This window comes from Heloderma suspectum, chromosome 2, assembly GCF_057233095.1.
Source record: "Heloderma suspectum isolate Gila_16-S chromosome 2, 16-S_ref, whole genome shotgun sequence".
Lineage (NCBI taxonomy): Eukaryota > Metazoa > Chordata > Lepidosauria > Squamata > Helodermatidae > Heloderma > Heloderma suspectum.
Window position 1 is genome coordinate 13,972,544 of NC_139459.1, and position 23,379 is coordinate 13,995,922.

Here is a 23,379-nt window from a genome sequence, read left to right on the forward strand (position 1 = left end):
TTTTGCCAGGCCAGCGCGCCCTTCAGCTGAAGTCGGGGAGGAGAGCAAGGCGAAGAAACAGAAAGTCTCCCCGCTCTCGGCCGCGGGTTGGGCTTTTCGTTCATGACCGGGAGAGCTCTGCAGGCGGGCGGGACGGCCGCGGGACTACAAATCCCAAGCGCCACCGCGCATGATGAGGCCATCGGCTCGTGAGCGAGGAGGGCCGAGGAGGAAAGCGCGAGGTTCGCGAGAGAGGCGGGCGGCGCGGGAATGGAGGAGAAGCTCAGCAAGGTGAGTGGCTCTGGAGCGGTTCCGATGAAGGAAGATGTGCGCTGGTAAGAGGGCGCCTGCGGAAGGGATGCTTTGAATTTCCCCAGGTTACACGCACGCTTGAGCAGCTTCTTACCAAGGGCGCAGCCCTACGCCTGTTTGGACAGGGAAACGCCCTGCAGCTCCCATGGGAGTTGGAAGACTTTCGTCTGTCTACTCATGCACAGGACTGCACCCTTAAGAACCACCTTGTGGGTGTGACAGAATCACCTGCTCGCTATGATAACCTCTTTAACTGTATTAACATGAATGCATTTAGTTTTGCTAAATGTATGTGCAGGTGAGAAAGTGTTAACTGTGGGCAGGATGGGGTTTGTGCGGGGCTGGCTGTTCTTGTGCTCCCTGGGCGGGAGGGAAGGAGTGAGTGAGGACAGGAGGGTTTTGGCGGTGGAGTCACTTGGTTTTGGGGATAGGGAGGGTTCCAAGGGAACCAAATCCCTTGGTTTTGGGATAGGGTGGTGAGGCAGAGCCATCTTGTGGGGGTGACCGAATCTCCGCCTTCCTTTTTCTTCACTTTAATTTACCCTAGACTGCAGTCCTATACATGTTTAGAGAGGAGAAAGCTCTACAACTCCCACCGTTCCCAAGCCAGCATGTCCAAACATTAGTTTTCCTATCCAAACATACTATTTCATTTCTGTACCACCCAAACCCCAAAGCTCCCTGGGCGGTTCACAAAAATCGCAACCCGTAAAATACAAGATAATAAAAACATGGTATCAAATTTTTAACATACGATATTTAAAATAATTTAAAATATCTTATGTTAAAATTTTTGGGTTATGTTTTTATTAGTATAAACAGCTAAACAATATAAATAAAATAATAGACCTGACATAAATGCCCTATTTATTTATTTATTTATTACATTTATATCCCGCCTCTTTTCCTCCAAGGAACTCAAGGTGGCGTACATAATCCTCCTCCTCCTCCATTTTATCCTCACAACAACAACCCTGTGAGGTAGGTTGGGCTGAGAGTATGTGACTGGCCCAAAGTCACCCAGTGAGCTTCCATGGCCGAGTGGGGACTAGAACCCGGATCTCCCGACTCCCAGTCCAGCACTCTAGCCACTACACCATGGGTAGAGGACAGTCTTAACCTGGCACCGAAAACCGAATCTTAATCGGTTAATCTCAATCTTAACCGAAAAGATGACAGTGTTGGTGCCAGATGGGCCTAACGGGGGAGATTGTTCCATAATCGGGGGGGGGGGGGACCACCGAGAAGGCCCTCTCCCTTGTTGCCACCTTCTGACCCTCTCTCGGAGAAGGCTTCAGATGTTGATCGTAGTGTCCAGTAGATTCATGTCAGGAGAGATGCTCCATCAGGTATTGTGGTCCTGAGCCATGTAAACCCTTAATTTAGACTAAGCTGCCAGTGCCTGATTCTGCACTCACAGTAGCCTTAATGCAGCTTTCCCCAACCTGGTGCCCTCCAGATGTATTGAAGAAGGCTGCTCTAATGGGTTAAAACTAGGTGGCTCTGTTGCTCTCATCTACCAACATTCATAGGATCAGTAAAATAACTCAATTGTTGGACTAGCCAATGTTTACATTGTTTACAATCAGAACAATCGGCATACAATCCCTTAGGGCACTATCCTATCAGGATAAGTGGCTGCCTCTGAACTCGGAAGCGACCGCCTATCCAATGCAGGGCAGGAGCAGCGCAGAGGGGATCTTCCCCTCCACGTTTCAGCTGCCCTGCATTCGCGACTAGGCGGCCGATTTCAGCTGTCTAGCTATGGGAAGTTGGGGGACGACGACGCATAGGAAGTGTTGGAAAGGTACGTCCACCCTCCTCACCCTGCCCCCAGGAACGCCCCGTCTTCACTGCTCCACTCTCCTCTTACAAGTGCAGAGCACGGGGCTGCCTACGAGGCAGCGCAGGAGAGGGTGGAGGTCAGTTCTCGGGGAACCAACCACGGAGTGTGGGCTCTGAGGTCGGTTCCTGGGCACTGACCTATCCTATGGCTGTCTAGCTGCTGACTAGCAGCCATAGGATTGCACCTTTAATGTTATACCTCTGATCAGATCCTTCTGTTCTTGAAACAGGAGAAGACCTGTGTAACTCAGAGCCTTGCGTGGTATATCATGATGATTCCTGGTTGCTTTTAATACAGATTGTGTTTGACTAACAAACTTTAGAAATCCCATTTCATCCATAAGCCTCTGTTGAAATGCTAAGGGCTGGCCACCTTTTGCCATTCCGTAAGTGCTTTAATTGTGATAAAATTGTGACTAAAGGGAACAAGGGTTGATCATTTGTTCCACAATTGCCTTTCTGTGGTATACCTGGTCTTTGTGCGCTGTGCAGAATGTTCTAGATTACACAGTTCCTGCCTTTGTAACAGAGGATGGACTTTGTGGCCTTACTGTTTTGAGAATGCTATGAAATAGAATTGTCTTGGTTATAATAGTTACATTATTTAGGTAATCATGTTATAATTTATAATGTCAGTGTGGTAGTAGTGGTGGTAGAATTAACTCTGGGGGAGAAAACCCACCATGTTCATATATTATCTCTTTCCACATCCCTGACAGGTTGCTTTGTGGTTGAAAAAGACATACGGGGACCAGCCCATCCCCCCGTACGAAGCAGATACACGAACGATTGATATTCTGTACGAACTGGCAGAATGCAATGAGTCCAGAGATGGGGACATCAACCTGTTAATTGATGACATGAAGCAGAAAGCAGCAGAGTATGAATCGGATGGTGAGACTGGATGTAAAAGCTTCAGATCTAGCAACAACAAAGTTTCTCTGTAAAAAATAAATGTTTAGTTTTTCATCTGCTTATTGCAGTTTAGAATCCACAATAAGTACCTGACATGAGGTTTCCCCTCCAACAAAGCTGTTAGGTTTGGGCTGTACAAAGTTCATTCCTCCCTCTGTCATCTTTGACACACTTTATAAAATATGGGCTTTTTATTTTTGTTTTTCAGGCAGCTATCTACAGGATCTTCTGATGGAGAGTCTGAATCTTTCTTTCAGCAGCCTGTCTAAGGTCAGCACCAGCTATCTGAACAACTTGGTGGACACAGCATTGGCCCTTGAAACAAAGGACACTTCTCTTGCAAGGTAATATGCCTGTAGTTTTTTGACTCATTGGATAAGCTCATTTTGAAGGCTCGAGTAGTCCCTGGTTTGCATGAGGAATTACAGCAACTTCATTAACTTTAATGTTTTAACGGCTATATTCTTGTTGAGAGAGAAGTTAAAGCCATAGGAAACTTAAAGAGGAGCATGTTCCATTACTTTGGAATGGCTTGTTCGTGTAAGCCAGCCTTCCCCAATCTGGTATCCACCAAATGGTTTGGACTACAAATCCCACCAGCAATAGCCAGCATGATTAATGGTCAGGGATGATGGAAGCTGCAGTGCAAAACATCTGGAGGGCACCAAGTTGGGAAAGGCTGCAGTCCTAAAAACACTTACTAGGGAGCAAACCCCATTAAAGACAGTGGGACATACCATAGAATTACAGAATTGGAAGCGGCCTTGGAGGTCATCTAGTCCAACCACCTGTTCAGTGCAGGATCTACAGTGCAGGATGAAACTACAGCATCCTTGGCAGGTGGCCATCCAACCTCTGCTTAAATATCTCCAGCGAAGGAGATACCACCACTTTCCAAGGCTGTCTGTTCCACTGTCAAACACCTCTTACCATTAGGAAGTTTCTTCTAATGTATAGCCGAAATCAGCTTCCTTGAATATCCATCCATTAGTTCTAGTCTGGCTCTTCGGAGCAGTAGAGAACAAGTCTGCTTGACCATTCTCCAGACATCTGAGAACTGATATCCTGTTGTCCCTTAATCTTTTTTTTCTCCAGGCTAAACATACCCAGCTCTGTCAACAATTCCTCATAGGGCTTGATTTCCAGTCTCCCTCCCCATCCTGGTTACACTCCTCTGGGTGCGCTCTAGGTTGTCCATGTCCTTAACATGTAGTGCCCATAACTGGACACAATACTCTGGGGTAAGCATCCATAGGATTGTGTTGCTAGAGTGTAACCTGCTCTATCCCTTCCAAAATACCTTTGCCTGTCCTAAGGAAGATGACTGCTTTCTCTCTAAAAAGAACTCTGGAATATCCATGCATGACCTCACTGAATTTGATTGCTGTTAATTAGGAAAATAGGAATTGAACTCCAGCATAAAAAGCGTGCTTTGAAACAACATAGGACTGAGGTGTACTGTCTGGAATGACCGTGTTAGCTTTTGTTCACATGAATGCAACCTAGGTGAGCCTCCATCCTAAGCAGTCTCTCTTCCTCACAAATTCATTGCCCACTGTGACATCAGCCCCTCTTTTTATCCAGGCTTCCTCCTATTATCCCTTCACGCCTAGAACATGTTAAGGAAGTATCTAAGGTAGGTTAGGTGGAGCAGTCAGAAATTTATTAAAGCACATCATGGCTGTGGGAGAGACAGACGAAACTGTGTCTCTCCCAAATAAAAGAAACAGGATGCATTTATTCAGACTGAAAGTTGGAGAACAAAGAAATTACACTACGCATGCTCAGAAATCAATCAGTACTCAGCAACAGTCTTATCAGCACAGTGGCCTTCTTATCTTTAGGGATGAGTTACTTTGGTGGCTAGGAATTTCTTGCTTATGAGCAAATTAAAATTACCTTTTCATGGTCAGACACTCTTTCTTTCTCTATCCCATCAGGCACCTTGCCCAAACCAAACTATTTACAAGGCCTAGTCAGGCCTATCTTCACAGACAATATGCCTAAGAAGTGGGGCATCACTGCCAAATCAGCTGTACCTGCTGACCTAGCAGAGCCATTGAAATGAATGGGATTTAAGTTATGAGTAGCTGCAGTCCCATTCATTTCAATGGGTCTATTTTTTTAATCATGAAATTTAATTTTATTTTGAAACAAGGTTAACAAAATAACCACCCAGAGAGCTTCGGCTATTGGGTGGTATAGAAATAAAATAAATAAAAATAAAGGCAGCAAAATGGGTTTATTTGAAGCAGGAATTATGCTGGATTTTACCTTCTACCCAATCCTGGTTTAGGAACCTTCATGCTGGAGGGTCCCACATAAGCCCCATGGATAGATGGAGTGTACCTGCCTGGTTTGCCCCTGGCATACACCTCTGTTGATAAGAGGTGGGCATATAAGGATACTCTACTAAGGACAGCAAAGCCATCAGGATCGGCCACAGGCAAGGACAGTTGTTGGCACACCTACCCCATTTGTTCCACCCCTTGATCCAGGCTGGCGTTCACCAACCTGGTGCCCTCCAGAGGATGGTGACCGCTGGCTTAAGAGGTTTAGTGCACAATCCTATGCGTGTTTAGACGGAAAAAAGTCCTACCGCACCCAGCCGTCTAAACACGCATAGGAGTGTACCCATAATGAACCGAAGACATAGGAAGCTGTCATATACTGAGTCAGATCATCAGTCCATCTAGCCCAGTATCATCAACACTGAGAGGCAGCACCTCTCCAGGGTTTTAATACTTAAAAGTATTAAATAAATCGATGATGTCTGTAGATGTCACTACAATGGCCAGTGAAGTCATGTGAGGTCATGTATCACTACAGTAGCCACTGAAGTCATCTCTGAGTTCTCCTTTGTTTTGTAGAAATTAAGTAGTTGTCCTGTCTGACATATACAGAAGAACTCTAGGAAGGGCCTGGTACAGATCCTGTTGTGGTAACATTCATGTGGGTGAACAATTCATGAACGGGTATATGTCGTTTTCGAAAGTGAATTAAGGGTGTTGTTAAGAGTTTGTGTGAACGGGCCAAAGAGACGCTCCCCCCTTGTGAGACGCTCCCCTAAAAGACGCTGGTGACCATTAGTAGGTTCTCCGTTGCAGCCTTCGAATCCAAGCAAAGAAAAAAGAAAAACCTGATTAACATGATCCTATTGTTTCTAGCTTCATTCCTGCCATCAATGGCTTGACTTCAGATCTGTATGCAGCAGAGTCAAAAAACAAAGACATGGAGCTTGAGCTGAGCAACCTGAGGAAGAAGTTCACTTCAGCGCTGGTGCTGGAAAAACGTCTTCAGGAGTAAGCACTCCACAGAGTTTCTCCTCCTTTTTCTTTCCATCCTGCTCGTTTCCCAAAAAGCTCAGAGCAGCTTCTGTATGGTCGCAGGCAGTCTCCCAGCCAGCCAGCTTACAGGGTTAGACTGTAGCAGCTGAACTGCTTTTAAATTCCATGGCTTATGCCAACCAACACTGCATTGCTGGTTAGTGATTATGGCCTGATCTTCACATACAAAAGAATGAAGTAGAATAGACTGTACCACTTCAGACTGCAGGTGGAGGGATACCATTTTTGAATGCATCCCCACCTAAGCACCTCTCCACGTAAAAAGGTAGGGAAAAGATTCTAGCCCAGCCTGGTCCTTGTTGCACTAGTTTTCTTTTGCAGGAAGTTGTTCATAAATGCTGTCCACTATCTGCAGTCTGAAGTGATACAGGGCTGCTTCACACGGAGCTTTTTATCCTGCTATTGAGATTGGTTACTCACAGAAGTTTGTGGGTCTTTTAGATGATGTCGTCAACCTCCAGGGCATTTCCCGCACTAAGTGACCTTTATTCTGTTTTTTAAAAGATGGGAGATAATGAGCTATCAAATTACCGCACTTGAGTTCCCTCCATGAAAAGAGGAAAAGCTGTAATAAGAGGAGTTAGACCACCGCACCATCTAGCGGCTGTATAATGAAACATATGGAAGACTCAGATAAGGGGGAAGGGAAGGAAGCATGTGTAAAAGGCGTCTGTCATGATCCTGCATTTAAAACTAGAGCTGTGTGCACATGGCCTCTCAAAATTCTCCGCCTTATTTGTGGGCAAAGAAATTTGGGCCATCATTTCACCAAATTTATCCAGGGGAAGGATCAATTCTCAACAGTTTCTCACAGGTAGGGCTTCCCATTGACAGGGCTTGTAGCACAGCTTCTTTCATTTTTGCTAAGGGTTTGGGCGTTTTTCATGCTGCAACAGCATCACCTGTGTTGGCAGGCTGGGCCCCGTTTTGCATCCACCACAATGCAGGTGTGAAGGGGGGCAGTGTTGTGTCAAGCCCCAGGGATGAGGTGGAGTTAGTGCTTTGCCAAAATCTGCCCTCCAATTTCCAGAAAGTTTGCTTCCCGCATGAAAAGGGCTTCCATCGTTCTGCCTCATTCTCAGGACAGTCTGTAATTTATGTTGAATTTCTTTTGGTGGTGTTTTTGAGTTTACCTAATCACAGCTAGCCTCCCAGGCAGCCTGCACTTCCTGATCTGAAAAAGCCCCATGGGAGGAATTAAAGCCTTAAGCTGGGCTTTAATTGAAGTGTAGGAAGCTGAGGGGGCTACACGCTACCAAAGAGATGATTGTGCAATGAAAGACACAATCTTTCACTTGTGCTCATTCCTTGGCCACCTCCCAAGAAACCCAAACCCAACCCATGAGAATTTCTTCAGTATTTTCTTTTTGAAAGCAATTTCTCTTCTATCAAATTGAATGAGAATGGTTGAAAAAGATGTGGGAGAAATTTTCTGCACAGCACTATTTAAAATGGAAGCAGAAAGCCCCTAAAATGTGGGATTTTAGGCTGGTGTAGAGATGCTCACAGTCCTTTTTACCACTCAGAATGCTACCACCACATCTGGCTTCATGTGTAGACCAGGCCAGAGTCTGGTGCTGTTATGTGGTTCTTGCTGCACTCGTAACTTGTAACCTTCTCTGTCCCAGCATGTCAGAGGACTTTCTAAAGGGAGCCCTTGTCCTTGCTCTGCAGCAAGGCCTCCTTGTGCTTTGCTCAGAATTCCATTTCGGAGAGGCTCTGGGGCGGGGGGGCACATTCTAGTGGTGAGTAGGGCCAAAAGCAAAGGGGGTTGGGACCAAAATACCAAAAATGTCAGCATATTTTAGCTTAAACCCTTAGTACCAATAATTAAGCCTTAGGTGAGGCATTTTAGAATGGGAGAAAAAGCTGCACAAAAGCCAGGAAACAACCCAAGGATTGGTGACTTGTGGAAAGCGGGTGGGACCAAGGGATGGGGGCACAGCTGTCTGGTGACAGGGCTGGAACTCTGTGTTTACTGAAAAGAGATCTTTTTTAATTTTTAGCGACCTCATGAAAACAGAAGAACTTCTGGTAATGGAAAAAGCAAAAGCTGATAGCCGGACTCAGAACATGAAGTTCCTAAAAGACAAATCTGAGGATATCAAATTCAGAGTCAAGGCAGCAGAGGTTAGCGCAAAGAGCCTTCTACAGGTGTTGGTGCAGATGACAGAATCTGACTAGAATGGAGACCTGTGTACCATTTAGTTTTACTATTACTTTATAGAGCACCATGGGGGCACATGCTGCTTTACAGAGTAACGTAACAAAACAGACAAGTCCCTGCCCTGAGGAGCTTGCAATCTGAATTGGATAGAGCGGAAGAAAAAGGGAGAGGTGGGGGTAATGAAGGATGAATATGAGCAAATGCAGTTACGCCCTTCTGGGCTTCAAAACAAAATGATAAACTGTAGAGCTTCTTATACTTAGTTCTTTGAGGTCATCAACCTGTGGTCCAGGTTGTACCACTTCAGACTTTCATAGGGCTTCACATTGTGCCGGGGGTACAGAACCTTTGGCTGGGGGTCCCAATTTGGCCCTCCGGCGGGGTCCCCAGAAGGCCACACACTCTTTCCTCTACCATTGATCGTTTGGTGGGTTTTCAGCTTTTGTTCTCTCATTCTAAAAGGTTGAAGTGCCTCTCCTAAGGTGTAGGGACTGGCAGTAAGGGCTTTAAGCTGAAATATGCTGGTATTTATTACATTTATATCCCAACTTTCTTCCATCATGGAAGTCAAGGTGGCTACATGTGGTTCCCAGGTAGTTTCCCCTCCAAGCACTGACCAGACTTAGCTTTAGCTAGGGGTGTATGGATTCCCTACCTTCCATTCCGGTAGGGAATCCGCCCCGGGGGGAGGTGATCCGTTCCTCCCCCTTGGAATCCTCCAGAGTGGCTCCGCTCCGGGAGGATTCCACGGAGCCACACTCTGGCTCTGTACTGCCAGCGATATGATAATGGCGGCCGCCATTATTTATTTATTTATTTTATTTCATTTCTATGCCGCCCAATAGCCGAAGCTCTCTGGGCGGTTCACAAAAATTAAATCCAAGCAACACACAATAAAACAATTTAAAATATACAGAACATTAAAACCACAATATAATAATACAACCACAATAAAACCTAGCAGCAGTGCAGGAGTTTAAATACAGATTTAAAACAGCAAAGATAAAAATTTAGAAAGCTAAAATGCTAAAATGCCTGGGAAAATAAAAAGGTCTTCACCTGGCGCCGAAAGGAGTACAATGTAGGCGCCAGGCGAACCTCACTAGGGAGCTCATTCCAGAGCCGGGGTGCCACAGCAGAAAAAGCCCTCCTCCTAGTAGCCCCCCGCCTCACTTCCTTTGGCAGGGGCTCATGGAGAAGGGCTGCTGCTGATGATCTTAAGGTCCGGGCAGGCACATATGGGAGGAGGCGATCCTTCAGGTAACCTGGCCCCAAGCCGTTAAGGGCTTTGAATGTTAACACCAGCACTTTGAATCAGGCCCGGAAATGCACTGGCAGCCAGTGCAGCTGGAAAAGTACTGGTGTAATATGAGCTCGCAGGCCAGTCCCTGTTAACAATCTTGCTGCCTTATTTTGGACCAGCTGAAGTTTCCGGACCGTTTTCAAAGGCAGCCCCACGTATAATGCATTGCAGTAATCCAGACGAGAAGTTATCAAAGCATGGATAACTGTAGCAAGGCTATCTCTGTCCAGATAAGGGCGTAGTTGGTATACCAGCCTAAGCTGATAAAAAGTGCTCCGTGCCACTGAGTTCACCTGTGCCTCAAGTGACAGTTCTGGATCCAAGAGCACCCCCAAACTACGAACCTGATCCTTTAGGGGGAGTGCAACCCCCTCCAGAACAGGTTGAATATCACCTAGCCGGGCAGACGAACCACCCACTACCTCCCTCTTGTCTGGATTGAGTTTCAGTTTATTAGCCCTCATCCAGTCCATTACTGTGCCCAGGTACTGGTTCAGAACAGCCACTGCCTCACCTGGTTTTGATGAGAAAGAGAGGTAGAGCTGGGTGTCATCCACATATTGATGGCACCTCAGCCCACACCTCCGGATAACCTCCCCCAGCGGTTTCATGTAGATGTTAAACAGCATGGGGGATAAAATAGAGCCCTGTGGAACCCCATGGCACAGAGCAGTAATCCCCCAGCACCACCTTCTGGAATCGGCCATCCAAGTAGGAGTGGAACCACTGTAGTGCAGTGCCTCCAACTCCCAACCCAGACAACCTATCCAGAAGGATACCATGGTCGATGGTATCGAAAGCCGCTGAGAGGTCCAGGAGAATCAACAGGGTCGCACTCCCCCTGTCCCTCTCCTGGCAGAGGTCATCCCACAGGGAGACCAAGGCAGTTTCCGTTCCAAAACCAGGCCTGAAGCCCGATTGAAATGGATCTAGATAATCCGTTTCATTCAACAGTGCCTGGAGCTGTCCTACAACCACCCGCTCAAGCACCTTGCCCAGGAAGGGGATGTTGGCCACTGGCCTATAATTGTTAACATCCTCTGGGTCCAGGTTAGGCTTTTTCAGGAGTGGTCTAATTACTGCCTCTTTTAAAGCAGCAGGCACCACTCCCTCTCTCAAGGAGGAATTTACAACCTCCTGGACCCAGCCAGACAACCCCTCCTTGTTTGATTTAATAAGCCATGAAGGGCAAGGGTCAAGCACACAAGTGGTCGATCGGACTTGGCCAAGCACCTTGTCCGCATCCTCAGGCCTCAGTAACTGAAACTCATCCAATAAAACTGGACCAGACGGTGCTCTGAATGCCTCTACCAATGGAACTGCATTAATGGTGGTGTCCAATTCATGACGAATCTGAGCGACTTTATCCTCAAAGTGCCATGCAAACTCGTCACAGCGTGCCACCGAGGGTTCCACCGTCTCTCTCCCTGGCCCAGAATGTAACAGGCCGCGAACCACTCGGAAAAGCTCCGCTTGATGACACTGAGAAGATGCAATGCTGGTGGAAAAGAACTGTCTCTTTGCCACCCTCACCGCCACAGAGTAGGCTCGATAGTGGGCTCCTACCTGTGTTCAGTCAGACTCAGCACGAGTTTTCCTCCACCTGCGTTCTAGCTGTCTCCCCTCTTGCTTCATTGTCCTCAGCTCAGGTGTATACCAAGGAGCTGGCCGGGCTCTGCTCAGAGGGAGAGGGCGCTTGGGTGCGATCGTGTCAACCGCCCGAGTCATCTCTGCATTCCACAGAGCGACCTGGGCTTTGACAGGAGCACCAGCCATACCAGCAGGAAAATCCCCCCGAGCCCTCTGGAATCCATCGGAATCCATTAATCTCTGGGGGTGGACCATTTTAATTGGTCCCCCACCCTTGCAGAGGGGAAAGGCCGCCAGGAGTCTAAACCTCAGCAGGAAGTGATCTGACCATGACAAAGGGACAGATGTTAATTCCTCCACTTCCAGATCACCATCCTCCTGCCCAGTCGAGGAAACCAGATCAAGCGTGTGTCCTTTTGTATGCGTTGGGCTGATGACATGTTGGGACAGCCCCATGGTTGTCATGGCGGCCATGAAGTCCTGAGCCGCCCCGGATACAGCGGCCTCGGCATGGAAGTTGAGATCCCCCAGGACCATCATCCTGGGGGTCCTCAACACCAAGTCCGAGACCACCTCCGTCAGCTCAGGCAGGGAGTCTGATGGGCAGTGGGGTGGGCGGTACACCAACAGAATCCCCAATCTGTCCCGGGTACCCAACACAAGGTACAAACACTCAAGATCTGCGCTCGAATGAGCAGGAAGACTGGAGAGGGAGATTGAATTCCTATAGACTACGGCAACCCCCCCTCCCCGACCCTCAAGTCAGTGTTGGTGCTGCACCGAGTACCCAGGAGGTCACAGCTGGGAGAGAGTGACCCCTCCCAGTTCCCCCACCCAGGTCTCAGTAATACATGCCAGGTCAGCCCCCTCATCCACAATCAAATCATGGATGAGGGAGATTTTATTTTGGACCGACCTGGCATTCAGCAGCAGCACCACCAGACCCGAGGGCAGACTGGTAAGGCTGCCAGGAACCATCAGGTTGGGGGAAGAACCAGAAGAGGGGACAGCTGTAAGGTGTCTAGCCCCTCTTCTCCTCAGCTGGCCTGTTAATCCCCCAACGCCATACCTCCCCCTGCCCGTGACCACAGTTATGGTGGCACCTCTCTGACTCCCTGAGTTGCCCAATAGTCCTCCCAGGCACATATTAAAATGTTAAGATATAAATAGCACAACAGTTTAAAAGAATATAAAAGATAAAAGAGATAAAAGAGAACAGCAGCTAAGAAGGAGCAGATAAAGTCCACGTTTGCCCCTTTCCCCTTGTCTTTAAAGCTGCTGCCCTCTGCTGCCGCTATTTGCTGCTGGTATTGTGGCTGCTGGTGTCTCTGGAGAAGCAGGTGGGTAGGTCTTCAGGTCCTACGCGACTCCAAGTGCAACGCTAAGTGCCTCTGGCAGCCCCGCCTTAAGTACCTGTGGGCGGGGGCAAAAGCAGGCTCAGGATCCACCTGGTGCAGCTGCTGGCTGGTCCTCCTTCCCCAGGCTCCTTCCCGAGCAGCCTCTGGCAGCCCCGCCTTAAGTACCTGTGGGTGGGGGCAGAAGCAGGCTCAGGCTCAGGATCCACCTGGTGCAGCTGCTGGCTGGTCCTCCTTCCCCAGGCTCCTTCCCGAGCAGCCTCTGGCAGCCCCGCCTTAAGTACCTGTGGGTGGGGGCAGAAGCAGGCTCAGGCTCAGGATCCACCTGGTGCAGCTGCTGGCTGGTCCTCCTTCCCCAGGCTCCTTCCCGAGCAGCCTCTGGCAGCCCCGCCTTAAGTACCTGTGGGTGGGGGCAGAAGCAGGCTCAGGCTCAGGATCCACCGATGATTACCTATCGCTGGGAGGAACCCAGCCGCAAATGGCATAGTGGACGCCACTTGTGGCCGTAAAGCCTTGAGTTTAACCTAAATGCAGCCGTAAACAGCTGCAATTAGGTTAAACGCAGGGCTTTACTGCTGCAAGTGGTGTCCAATGTGCCATTTGCATCTGTGATCGCAGGAAAAAACACAGACAGCTGCTGTTACCGTATCGCAAAGGATCCGGAGCCAGAGTGCCGGTCCGTGGGGGATCCTTGGGAGGCAGAGGTGAGTCGTGCCATGCTGCCACAGATTCCGGAGGCCAGATTCCAAAGAATACGGCCTCATTTGAGTCCGCGGCAGAATTCTCTGCCATCTCTAGCTTCAGCATGGAGGCTGCCTCATGTGCCTTAAGACTATGCTCTGGGATTTTTGGTAATTTGGCCCTCCCCTTCTCCCTTCAGCCCCATCCACCACTAGAATCCCCCCCCCCCCCCCGAGAGCTTATCCAAAGTGGAATGCGGCCCTCAGGCTGAAAGAAATTTGGCACCTCTGCACTATGCAATTTCCTTTTACCACTGCTCAGCTATTACTTGAGAAGGGGGTGGGGGGAAGATTGCAGACTGCAATCTTCCCCACATGTGCCTTGTTTCCCTGCAAAAACAACATGGTTTTGATGGCCACAGCAGCAGGGGAACTCAGCGGGGGGAGTGGGGGATGAAACGTCCATGGTGGGGGGCACATGCGAGCAGCGTCTTGGCCACCCCATTGAAAATGGAAAGCACCATTCTTGTATGGCCAGCTGACAACTGTTAGAAAACACGAAGCTCATAGGGCTATGGCGATCTACCAGTATGTACCTGAGTACTGTTTTCAGGTGGAAGAATCCTGAGTCAGCATTGGTACTAATCTCATGCCCTCTTTCTTGCAAGACCCTATTGGGAGAGGCAATGAGGTTGATATCTGTATTTTCCAAGGGGTTTGTGCACTGTAGCTCAGTAGCGGAGCACATGATTTTGTGTGCAGAAATGTCCACTCTCAAATCCCGGCACTTCCAGTTAAGGGATCGGAGATAGTGGCAGGGCTTGAGATCCAACTACCCTGGAGAGGCACTGCCAGTTAGAGTAGGCGGCACAGGGCTATTTATTTATTTAACAATATTTATGGCGTATATTAAAGACATTTCTAAACAATGTACAAAAACAAGTGTTTATACAAAGGACGAGATTGCTTTCCTAGGAATGCATGTTGAAAAAGGCATGTTTTGGTAGGTGCTTAAAACCCAGAAGGGTCGGTACCTGCCTAAGTTGTACCGTTAGGGAATTCCAGAGAGTGGGTGCTACGATGTTGTTGTTCAGTCGTTCAGTCGTGTCCGACTCTTCATGACCCCATGGACCATAGCACGCCAGGCTTTCCTGTCCTGCGCTCTCTCCCAGAGTGTGCTCAAGTCCATATTCATTGCATCAGTGATGCTATCTAGCCATCTCATCCTCTGCCGTCCCCTTCTCCTTTTGCCTTCAATCTTTCCCAGCATCAGGGTCTTTTCCAGAGAGTTTTCTCTTCGCATTAGGTGGCCAAAATATTGGAGCTTCAGCTTCAGTATCTGTCCTTCCAATGAGCAGTCAGGCTTGATTTCCTTGAGCACTGACTGATTTGACCTCCTTGCAGTCCAGGGGACTCGTAAGAGTCTTGTCCAGCACCACACTTCGAATGCATCGATTCTTTGGCGCTCAGCCTTCCTTGTAGTCCAGCTCTCACAGCCATACATTGCTACTGGGAAAACCATAGCTTTGATTATACGGACCTTTGTCGGCAAGGTGATGTCTCTGCTTCTTACTCTGCTGTCAAGGTTTGCCATAGCTTTCCTTGCAAGGAGCAAGTGTCTTTTAATTTCATGGCTACAGTCACCATCTGCGGTGATCTTGGAGCCCAAGAAAATAAAATCTGTCACTGCTTCCATTTCTTCCCCTTCTATATGCCAGGAAGTGATGGGGCCAGATGCCATGATCTTCGTTTTTTTAATGTTGAGTTTCAAACCAGCTTTTGCACTCTCCACTGTCACCCTCAACAAGAAGCTCTTTAGATCCTCTTCGCTTTCTGCCATTAGGGTGGTATCATCTGCGTATCTGAGGTTGTTGATAATTCTCCCAGCAATCTTAATTCCAACCTGTGATTCATCCATCCTGGCGTTTCTCATGATGTCCTCTGCAAATAAATTAAATAAGCAGGGCGACAGTATACAGCCTTGTCGTACTCCTTTCCCAATTTTGAACCAATCGGTTGTTCCATGTCCGGTTCTTACTGTTGCTTCTTGACACTTGTACAGGTTTCTCAGGAGACAGGTAAGGTGGTCTGGTACTCCCATCTCTTGAAGAATTTGCCACAGTTTGTTATGATCCACACAATCAAAGGCTTTAGCATAGTCAATGAAGCAGAAATAGAATTTTTTTCTGGAATTCTCTTGCTTTCTCCATGATCCAGCGAATGTTGGCGATTTGATCTCTAGTTCTTCTGCCTCTTCGAAACCCAGCTTGTACTTCCGGTAGTTCTCGGTTCACATACTGCTGAAGCCTAGCTTGTAGGATTTTGAGCATCACCTTGCTGGCATGTGAAATGAGCGCAATTGTACGGTAGTTTGAACACTCTTTGGCATTGCCTTTCTTTGGAATTGGAATGTAAACTGACCTTTTCCAGTCTTGTGGCCATTGTTGAGTGTTCCAAATTTGTTGGCATATTGAGTGCAGCACTTTAACAGCATCATCTTTTAGGATCTTAAATAGCTCAGCTGGAATACTGTCATCTCCACTAGCTTTGTTGTTAGTAATGCTTCCTAAGGCCCACTTGACCTCACTCTCTAGGATGTCCGGCTCAAGTTCAGTGACCACACTATCATGGCTATCAGGGACATTCAGATCTTTCCTGTATAGTTCTTCTGTGTATTCTTTCCACCTCTTCTTAATCTCATCTGCTTCTGTTAGGTCTCTGCCTTCTTTGGCCTTTATCATGCCCGTCTTTGCACAAAACGTTCCCTTGAGATCTCCAGTTTTCTTGAAGAGATCTCTCGTCTTTCCCATTCTATTGTTTTCTTCGATTTCTTTGCATTGTTCATTTAAGAAGGCCTTCTTGTCTCTCCTTGCTATTCTCTGGAAATCTGCATTCAGTTGGCTATATCTTCCCCTTTCTCCCTTGCTTTTTGCTTCCCTTCTTTCCTCAGCTACTTGTAAAGCCTCATCAGACAGCCACTTGGCTTTCTTGCATTTCTTTTTCTTTGGGATGGATTGAGTTGCTGCCTCCTGAACAATGTTACGGACCTCCGTCCATAGTTCCTCAGGCATTCTGTCTATCAGGTCTAATCCCTTAAATCTATTCCTCACCTCCACTGTATATTCATAAGGGATATGATTTAGGTCATACCTGAATGGTTTAGTGCTTTCCCTACATTCTTCAGTTTAAGCCGAAATTTTGCAAGAAGCAGCTCATGATCTGAGCCACAGTCAGCTCCAGGTCTTGTTTTTACTGACTGGATAGAGCTTCTCCATCTTTGGCTGCAAAGGACATAATCAATGTGTTTTCGATATTGACTATCTGGTGATGTCCATGTGTAGAGTCGCCTCTTGTGCTGTTGGAAGAGTGTTTGCTATGATCAGCATGTTCTCTTGGCAAAACTCTATTAGCTTTTGTCCTGCTTCATTTTGTACACCAAGGCCATGCTTGCCTGTTATCCTGTGATTTCTTGACTTCCTACTTTGGCATTCCAATCCCCTACGATGAAGAGGGCATCTTTTTTTGGTGTTAGTTCTAGAAGGTGTTGTAGGTCTTCACAGAACTGATCAACCTCAGCTTCTTCGGCCACAGTGGTTGGGGCATAGACTTGAATTACTGTGATGTTGAATGGTTTGCCTTGGATTTGTACTGAGATCATTCTGTCGTTTTTGAGGTTGTACCCCAGTACTGCTTTTCCCACCCTTTTGTTGGCTATGAGTGCTACTCCATTTCTTCTAAGGGATTCTTGCCCACAGTAGTAGATATAATGGTCACCTGAATTAAATTCGCCCATGCCTGTCCATTTTAGTTCACTGATTCCCAAGATGTCAATGTTCAATCTTGCCGTCTCCTGTTTGACCACCTCCAGCTTACCTTGATTCATTGATCTGACATTCCAGGTTCCTAAACAATATTGTTCTTTACAGCATCGGACTTTCTTTTCACCACCAGACACATCCACAGCTGAGTGGCTTTGGCCCAGCTGCTTCACTCTTTCTGGCGCTACTTAGAAATTCCCTCTGCTCTTCCCCAGTAGTATATTGGACACCTTCCGACCTGAGGGGCTCATCTTCCGGCATCATCTCTTTTAGCCTTGTGATACGTTCCATGGGGTTTTCTTGGCAAGAATACTGGAGTGGGTTGCCATTTCCTTCTCCAGTGGACCACATTTTGTCAGAACTCTCCACCATGACCTGTCCATCTTGGGTGGCCCTGCATGGCATAGCTTATGGCTTCACTGAGTTACACAAGCCCCTTCGCCACAACAAGGCAGTGATCCATGAAGGGGGGGGTGCTACGATACTAAAGACCTTATTCCAACCCATGATGGACCGGGCCTCCAAAATCTTGGATATCGCCAGGAGGGTTTGTCCTGATGAGCTCAGCAGCCAAGCAGGCTGGTAGAGGACCGGGTGATCTCTCAAGTATCCTGGTCCTGAGTAGTTTAGGGATTTCTAAACAAGTACCTAAACTTGGCCTGGCAGCATATAGGCAGCCAGTGTAGTTTTCTCAACATAGGTGTAATATGGTGGTGATAAGCTGCTCCCATTACCGATCTGGTTGCAATATTCTACATTAACTACAGTTTCCAGACTAACTTTAAGGGTAGCCCCACATAACGTGCGTTGCAGTAATCCAGTTTTGAGGTTACCAATGCATGGACCACAGTGGTAAATCTATCCCTGTCCAGGAATGGCCATAACTGTCTTACCCATCCCAGCTGGTAAAAGACACTCCTAGCCACTGAAGACACTTTTCCCTCCAATGACTGTGCTGGATCAGTGAGCACCCCCAGACTACATTCCTGCTCCTTTAGGGGGAGTGTAACCCCATCCATAGTAGGGACCTGACCCAGTGGGCAAATATAAAGCAGATTTGTACTCACTGGGATTCCTGCCGTTTTCATTAGAAGGGCAATAGCAAAATGGCTTTTCGCACCTTGTCGTCTCTTTTTCTCTGGGTAATCCTACAATGCTTACTGTCTGATTTTGCCTTGGAATAGTAGTCACTGCTTTTTCTGTCTCTTTATTTTCCTCCCTGCAGGAACAACTTTCTGTGAGTGGGCTGGATGTTTCCCTGACTCATGAGTCTCTAGTGAATCTTTCAGAGGTGGGTGTTATGCCACGGATATTGACGACGTTCTAAAATGACGCATGCTAGTTGGCATTTAACCTGGGTGATTTGGGAGGAACTGACATTTACCCAGATGGTGCTTGGATGTGAGTTTGTTAGAGATGGTGAGATCAGATCCAAATGCCCCTCTCTAATTAGCATTTCAGAATGCAAAAGAGCTCCGATTCTTATATATCCAAGGTGTTAATTATACCCCTGGAATTAATTAAATATTAAATATACCCCTGGAATTAATTGGAATACTATGGGGGAGAAATGAGAACTCGATGGGAGAAAGTGTGAAAGAAGCAAAACAAAATATGCTGACTTGTACTGTGGAGGTGCAGAGAGAAAACTATGAGTCAAGGCTGTGATAATTGTACGCAACTTCAAAAGTCACATACAGTCAAGGCTGTAATAATTGTATGTAACTTCAAAAAAGTCCAACCAGCGCAACATGACTAATGGCACAGTTGTATGCGTGCCTACTCAGAAGTAAGTCCTATGGAATTCAATGGGACTTACTTCCAGGTATAGGATATAGGACTGCAACCTAAAATAAATATGGACAATCTGTGTTTACAAGTGAGCTTTGTATCAATGTGTTGCCATGTATCCAGAGCCCCTCACAGTTCAGGACTCCAGCCAGCCTGGAACAGGAGACTTGTAGTCATGTTGAGGCCTGGCAGAGTGGGAAATATCTGAAATGAGTGGGAAATTGAAACACAGACACACACACGCCCCAACACCTTCCTCTGCTGAGCTGTCTATAGCCAAGTAGTATAGGTTTGGGTCTGGCTTCCAGCCCTGATCTGAGCATTTTATTGCTATATTAGTGGTGGAAAAGAGGGGGGCCCTATATGTAGGTATTCTGGTTTACTTTCCATTTGTGGAGCCAGACATTTGGACCCAAGTGTTCCAGTCTCTTCTTCCAAAGGGTTGGATCTAATGTCGCATGAGTGGATGTAGTGGGAATTTATCATGTAGTGGGAATTCCCTGTCCTCTCCTCCCTACTTCATCCCTCTCTGTGCCCCCTGCATTTGCTCCGGAGGGTCTCCCAACTGTCCGGACCAGATGTGGCAGAGGGAATTGGTTCCACCAATGGTTTCCCTTCCGCTGATGGAATGGCACCATTGGGACCAACCCAAAGTATGGAAATGAAATGTATAGATAACATCCATAACATAAATGTTTTGCAGACTGCTTTGGGTGTCATTCCAGACTAAAAAGTGTCTACCCAAATTCTCCTTTTATTTTTATTCTGATTTGGAAAAAGCTGGACCTCATGTATGAATGTCTTGCTGTTTTCTGTCCACAGAAATTGGCAGAATTAAAGAAACAGGCAGCACCTTTGAAGAAGAAACTGGAGTCGTATCTGGACCTTACACCTGTAATTCTTCCCCCTACCCATCTCTATTCTTTAGGCCCTATCCTCTTTATATAGGCATACAGCAGGGGTGCGCAGAAGGTAGAATGGATCTACTTATAGATCTCTGGTTGATTTGCTGGAAACAGGCAAGGACTTCTGACTTTCAATGATTTAATATTAGTAGCAACAAAATGCACCCCCCCCCCCCGGTGGAAGAACTGTGATCTGCATTCAGTTCTGGTAATCAAACCAAATTCCAGAGCTTAGAATCTGTTAATTCCTAGTGTATGTTGTTTGCGCCAGGTTCTGGTTGGTAGATCTTAGCGTCTAGGGAAAAATACCCGCCAAAGCAGATTCCACAAGCCTGACGTTTACACACCAGGGGTGAGCAGTGCTCTTGGTGGCCTCGAGAAAATGCTGTGGTGATGGAAAGGGAGAGGTCAGACTGGATAAATGGATCTGAGGAGAGTGAGAATACACAAAGGGGAGCAAAGGGGAGAGCTGACTACTTCACTAGGAATTTTGCACAACTTCTCAATGAAGCGTGGCACATGTCTGGTGCAGGTGAGCCTTTGAGCCGGGGGTGGTTCCTGGCTGCCTGAGCTGTGCTTTTGAAAACCTTTTCTATTTATATACCAACATCACAATACAATTGGGCAGGTCCTTGCCTCAAGGAACTTGCAATGTAAAATACGACAGGATGGAGGGAGTGGGGTGGGGGAGTCAACAGGGAAAGAATATGCCTTTTATTTTAATTATGCATACTTGGAACTTTTCAGTAGGGGATGAGGATGAAGAGATTATGCCAAAGGCTTCATGGAAAAGTTTATTGGCTTTAATGGCTTTATTATTTATTTAATTAAAGTATTTTATGCCACCACTCAAGCCCCCCCCCCCCCAACTCTTGGAACAGCTTACAGTCAGTTGGCAAAATAAGTCAGTCCCTACTGGCAGGCTTACAATCTAAAAAGACACGACACACAAGGAAAAGGATTGCGGCGGGTGGGGGTGGGGGGTGAGGAAAAAAATATGTAAAGGCTGGATTTGAAGGAAGAGAGGGAGGTGGCATGAAAATTGTTAGTGGGGCTGTTCCAGGCATGAGGGCAGTAAGGGAGCAAGGGCAAGGTGTTCAAGGGAGAGGAAACCTTCAGTTCTCTGTTTGTTTCAAGTCCACCTTTTTCCTTTTACATTATTTTATCTTCCATGGAAAGACTTTGGCTGGTGTTAGAGTGTGTGACCAAATGCACTTTTTAGCTCTTAAAAATGTTGGTGACAACACCTCCAAGTGATCTTTAGTGTGACTACAAAAATTCAGGAGGGCAGGAAAACTGCATCTGCCTAAACAGCTGTGTGTTGTTATTTTCAGAGCCCTTCTCTGGCTCGAGTGAAGATTGAAGAAGCAAAGAGGGAGCTGGTGGGTATTTCTGTTCTTATTAATATATTTATCTTGGTCTTATCTTAATTAGTCCTGCTGTTCTGGACTAATTTGGTCTGGACTTCTTGGTCTTATCTTAATTAGCCCTGCTCTTCTGGACTAATTTTAGAGCTATTTTCCCTGCATCATTCTTGTGCAGAAGTACTGCACTGGATGGCCCAGGTATCTTTAGTCTGAAAGTCAGCATGAATGCCACTTCCCTGTTGCCAGCTAACCATATTGTTTGTGCTGCCTTCTAATTGCTGTACAAATATCCCAGCACAGAAAACCTCCCAGAGGATCCATTGCAATCTAAACTTTTCCACCACTCCTCCCCTTTGCTTCCCATCCTGTTAGGCCTGTGTACTGGAGGAATCCAGAATTGTGCTGAAGTAGCGACAGTGGTGATAATGATGCACAATTGTGCATTCTTTTATAGGACCATGAACTGTACCCTTTACATCAGTATATTGCAGGAAGGAGGCAAGTTGGCAGAGCTCCCTTATGCTAGACTCACCTCCTTCCAGAAATCAGCATTTATGCTTGTTTCAGGTTGCCCTGGAAGTGCTAAATTGCTGGTATGCAAGTGGTAGAGGCCGCCTGCACAATACAATTGCGGGGTGTAAGAGAATCGGCAGGGGTCTAACGAGATCTTGAATTAAAGTAGAACTGTTGTCCAAGATTGCACAGATGAATTTGTTATTTTCCAAGGGAATAACCATCACTAGGGGTTTCCCTCCCAAATTTTCACAACCCCCCCCCCCCCGGACACACACACACACATACACACACACACATTTTCCCCCCTGAATTTTTCTAGTTTCCTCCCCATCTTTTCTTGGGTTTTTCCCCCAGGCCTTCACATCTCTGTGAGAATCTGTTGAAGTTTCTTGGAGGGCTTTGAAGAAACATGGAAGAGGCTCCATGTATGTTAGGCACTTGAATAGATCTCTGTGGGTGCCTGTGCACTGAGGTTATTGGAAAAGGCTCTGTGTAAGTTCTAACAAATGTAAAAGGGGCCACACCTGTCATCCCAATACACTACGATTATTTGTGCATTTCAGCTTCCATTCATGCCATATGGGGAGCCTTTCTTTAATCCAAGTACTGTTGTTACAGATTCTTCTCTTCCTCTTTTCAGGAAGCACTTGAGGCAGAGTTTTCAGAAAAGGTGGACATGACAGCACTTTCAGTCACTTTACCTACCAAACGTCACTTTACCTAACAACTGTGGTGTTGAAAAAAGGGGCAGTTGTAAATGTTGTGGATGTTAGTATGTCTTTCTTGTCTTCATATGACATTACCCTGTCTTTCACCTCCATTTCTTCAACAAAAGCAATATTTAAAAAAATATACAGCTTTTGTATTTTGTATATATTTCTGGTTGTGGTTTTTTTCCCCATGAGAATGTTTTATTGTTCAATCTTTCTGAATAAACCTTTTACAATAAGCATTTGTAGTAATCAGATTTGATAGCTGTCCTTAAGGTGGTGCTCTAAATAGTTATAAGAACAGAAATAACCTCAGGAAAGTTTCATTTTTAGCTAAAAACAGCACTGCTCACTTTTGAGCCTGACCTTTCCCAGCCCTTGTTACTCATGGCCACTGCTAGTCAGGCCCACCACCTTTGGGTAACTGCTAAAGATCCTGCTACTAATGTCTGTCCACAGCCTCTGGAGTTAGGCAATTATGAACCACCACTTAAATTTCCCATGATGCTCCAGGGCAGCATTTCCCATGATGTTCCAGGGCATCGTGGGAAATTAAAATAGCCGAGCTCTATGTCTGGCACTCTAGGGCAGCCTGCTAGAACTGTGTGTAGCTCCCCATGTGGTGAGACACTGAGTTGCAGGTGGCAAATGGACTGACTCCACCCACCTCAGCTTGCCATTGGATACTCCTGGCCAGGAAGGGAGTATAAAAGGTTTCCTGATCTCTGGTGTGTTTCTGTATCCTTGTTTATTCTATGGTCTTGTCCTTGGCATGCTCC

At 46.8% G+C, this 23,379-nt stretch overlaps 1 protein-coding gene across 3 annotated transcripts; it reads left to right on the forward strand.

Annotated features, from left to right (window-relative positions):
• The first annotated feature begins 229 nt into the window (after window positions 1-229).
• HAUS1 (HAUS augmin like complex subunit 1) lies at window positions 230-22,847 on the forward strand. 3 transcript variants are annotated; one of them, XM_084832853.1, is made up of 9 exons: window positions 230-270; window positions 2,856-3,030; window positions 3,260-3,395; window positions 6,219-6,353; window positions 8,405-8,528; window positions 18,537-18,602; window positions 19,925-19,996; window positions 21,342-21,389; window positions 22,531-22,847. In XM_084832853.1, the coding sequence occupies exons 1-9, from the start codon at window positions 250-252 to the stop codon at window positions 22,612-22,614; spliced, it is 861 nt and encodes a 286-aa protein (XP_084688979.1). In that variant the 5' UTR covers window positions 230-249; the 3' UTR covers window positions 22,615-22,847. The 3 variants fall into 3 exon arrangements, with proteins under 3 accessions (XP_084688979.1, XP_084688980.1, XP_084688981.1); XM_084832855.1 differs by lacking the exon at window positions 230-270 and adding an exon at window positions 1,202-1,272; XM_084832854.1 differs by lacking the exon at window positions 19,925-19,996 and having other exon boundaries at window positions 22,531-22,841.
• Window positions 22,848-23,379: the final 532 nt, after the last annotated feature.

Excerpts from the sequence above, each read along its gene's own strand:
- HAUS1 (XM_084832853.1), top strand. The coding sequence starts at position 250 with ATGGAGGAGAAGCTCAGCAAG. Across the intron at positions 271-2,855 it reads TGGAGGAGAAGCTCAGCAAG|GTTGCTTTGTGGTTGAAAAA; the intron begins GTGAGTGGCTCT and ends CATCCCTGACAG. Across the intron at positions 19,997-21,341 it reads CGTATCTGGACCTTACACCT|AGCCCTTCTCTGGCTCGAGT; the intron begins GTAATTCTTCCC and ends TGTTATTTTCAG.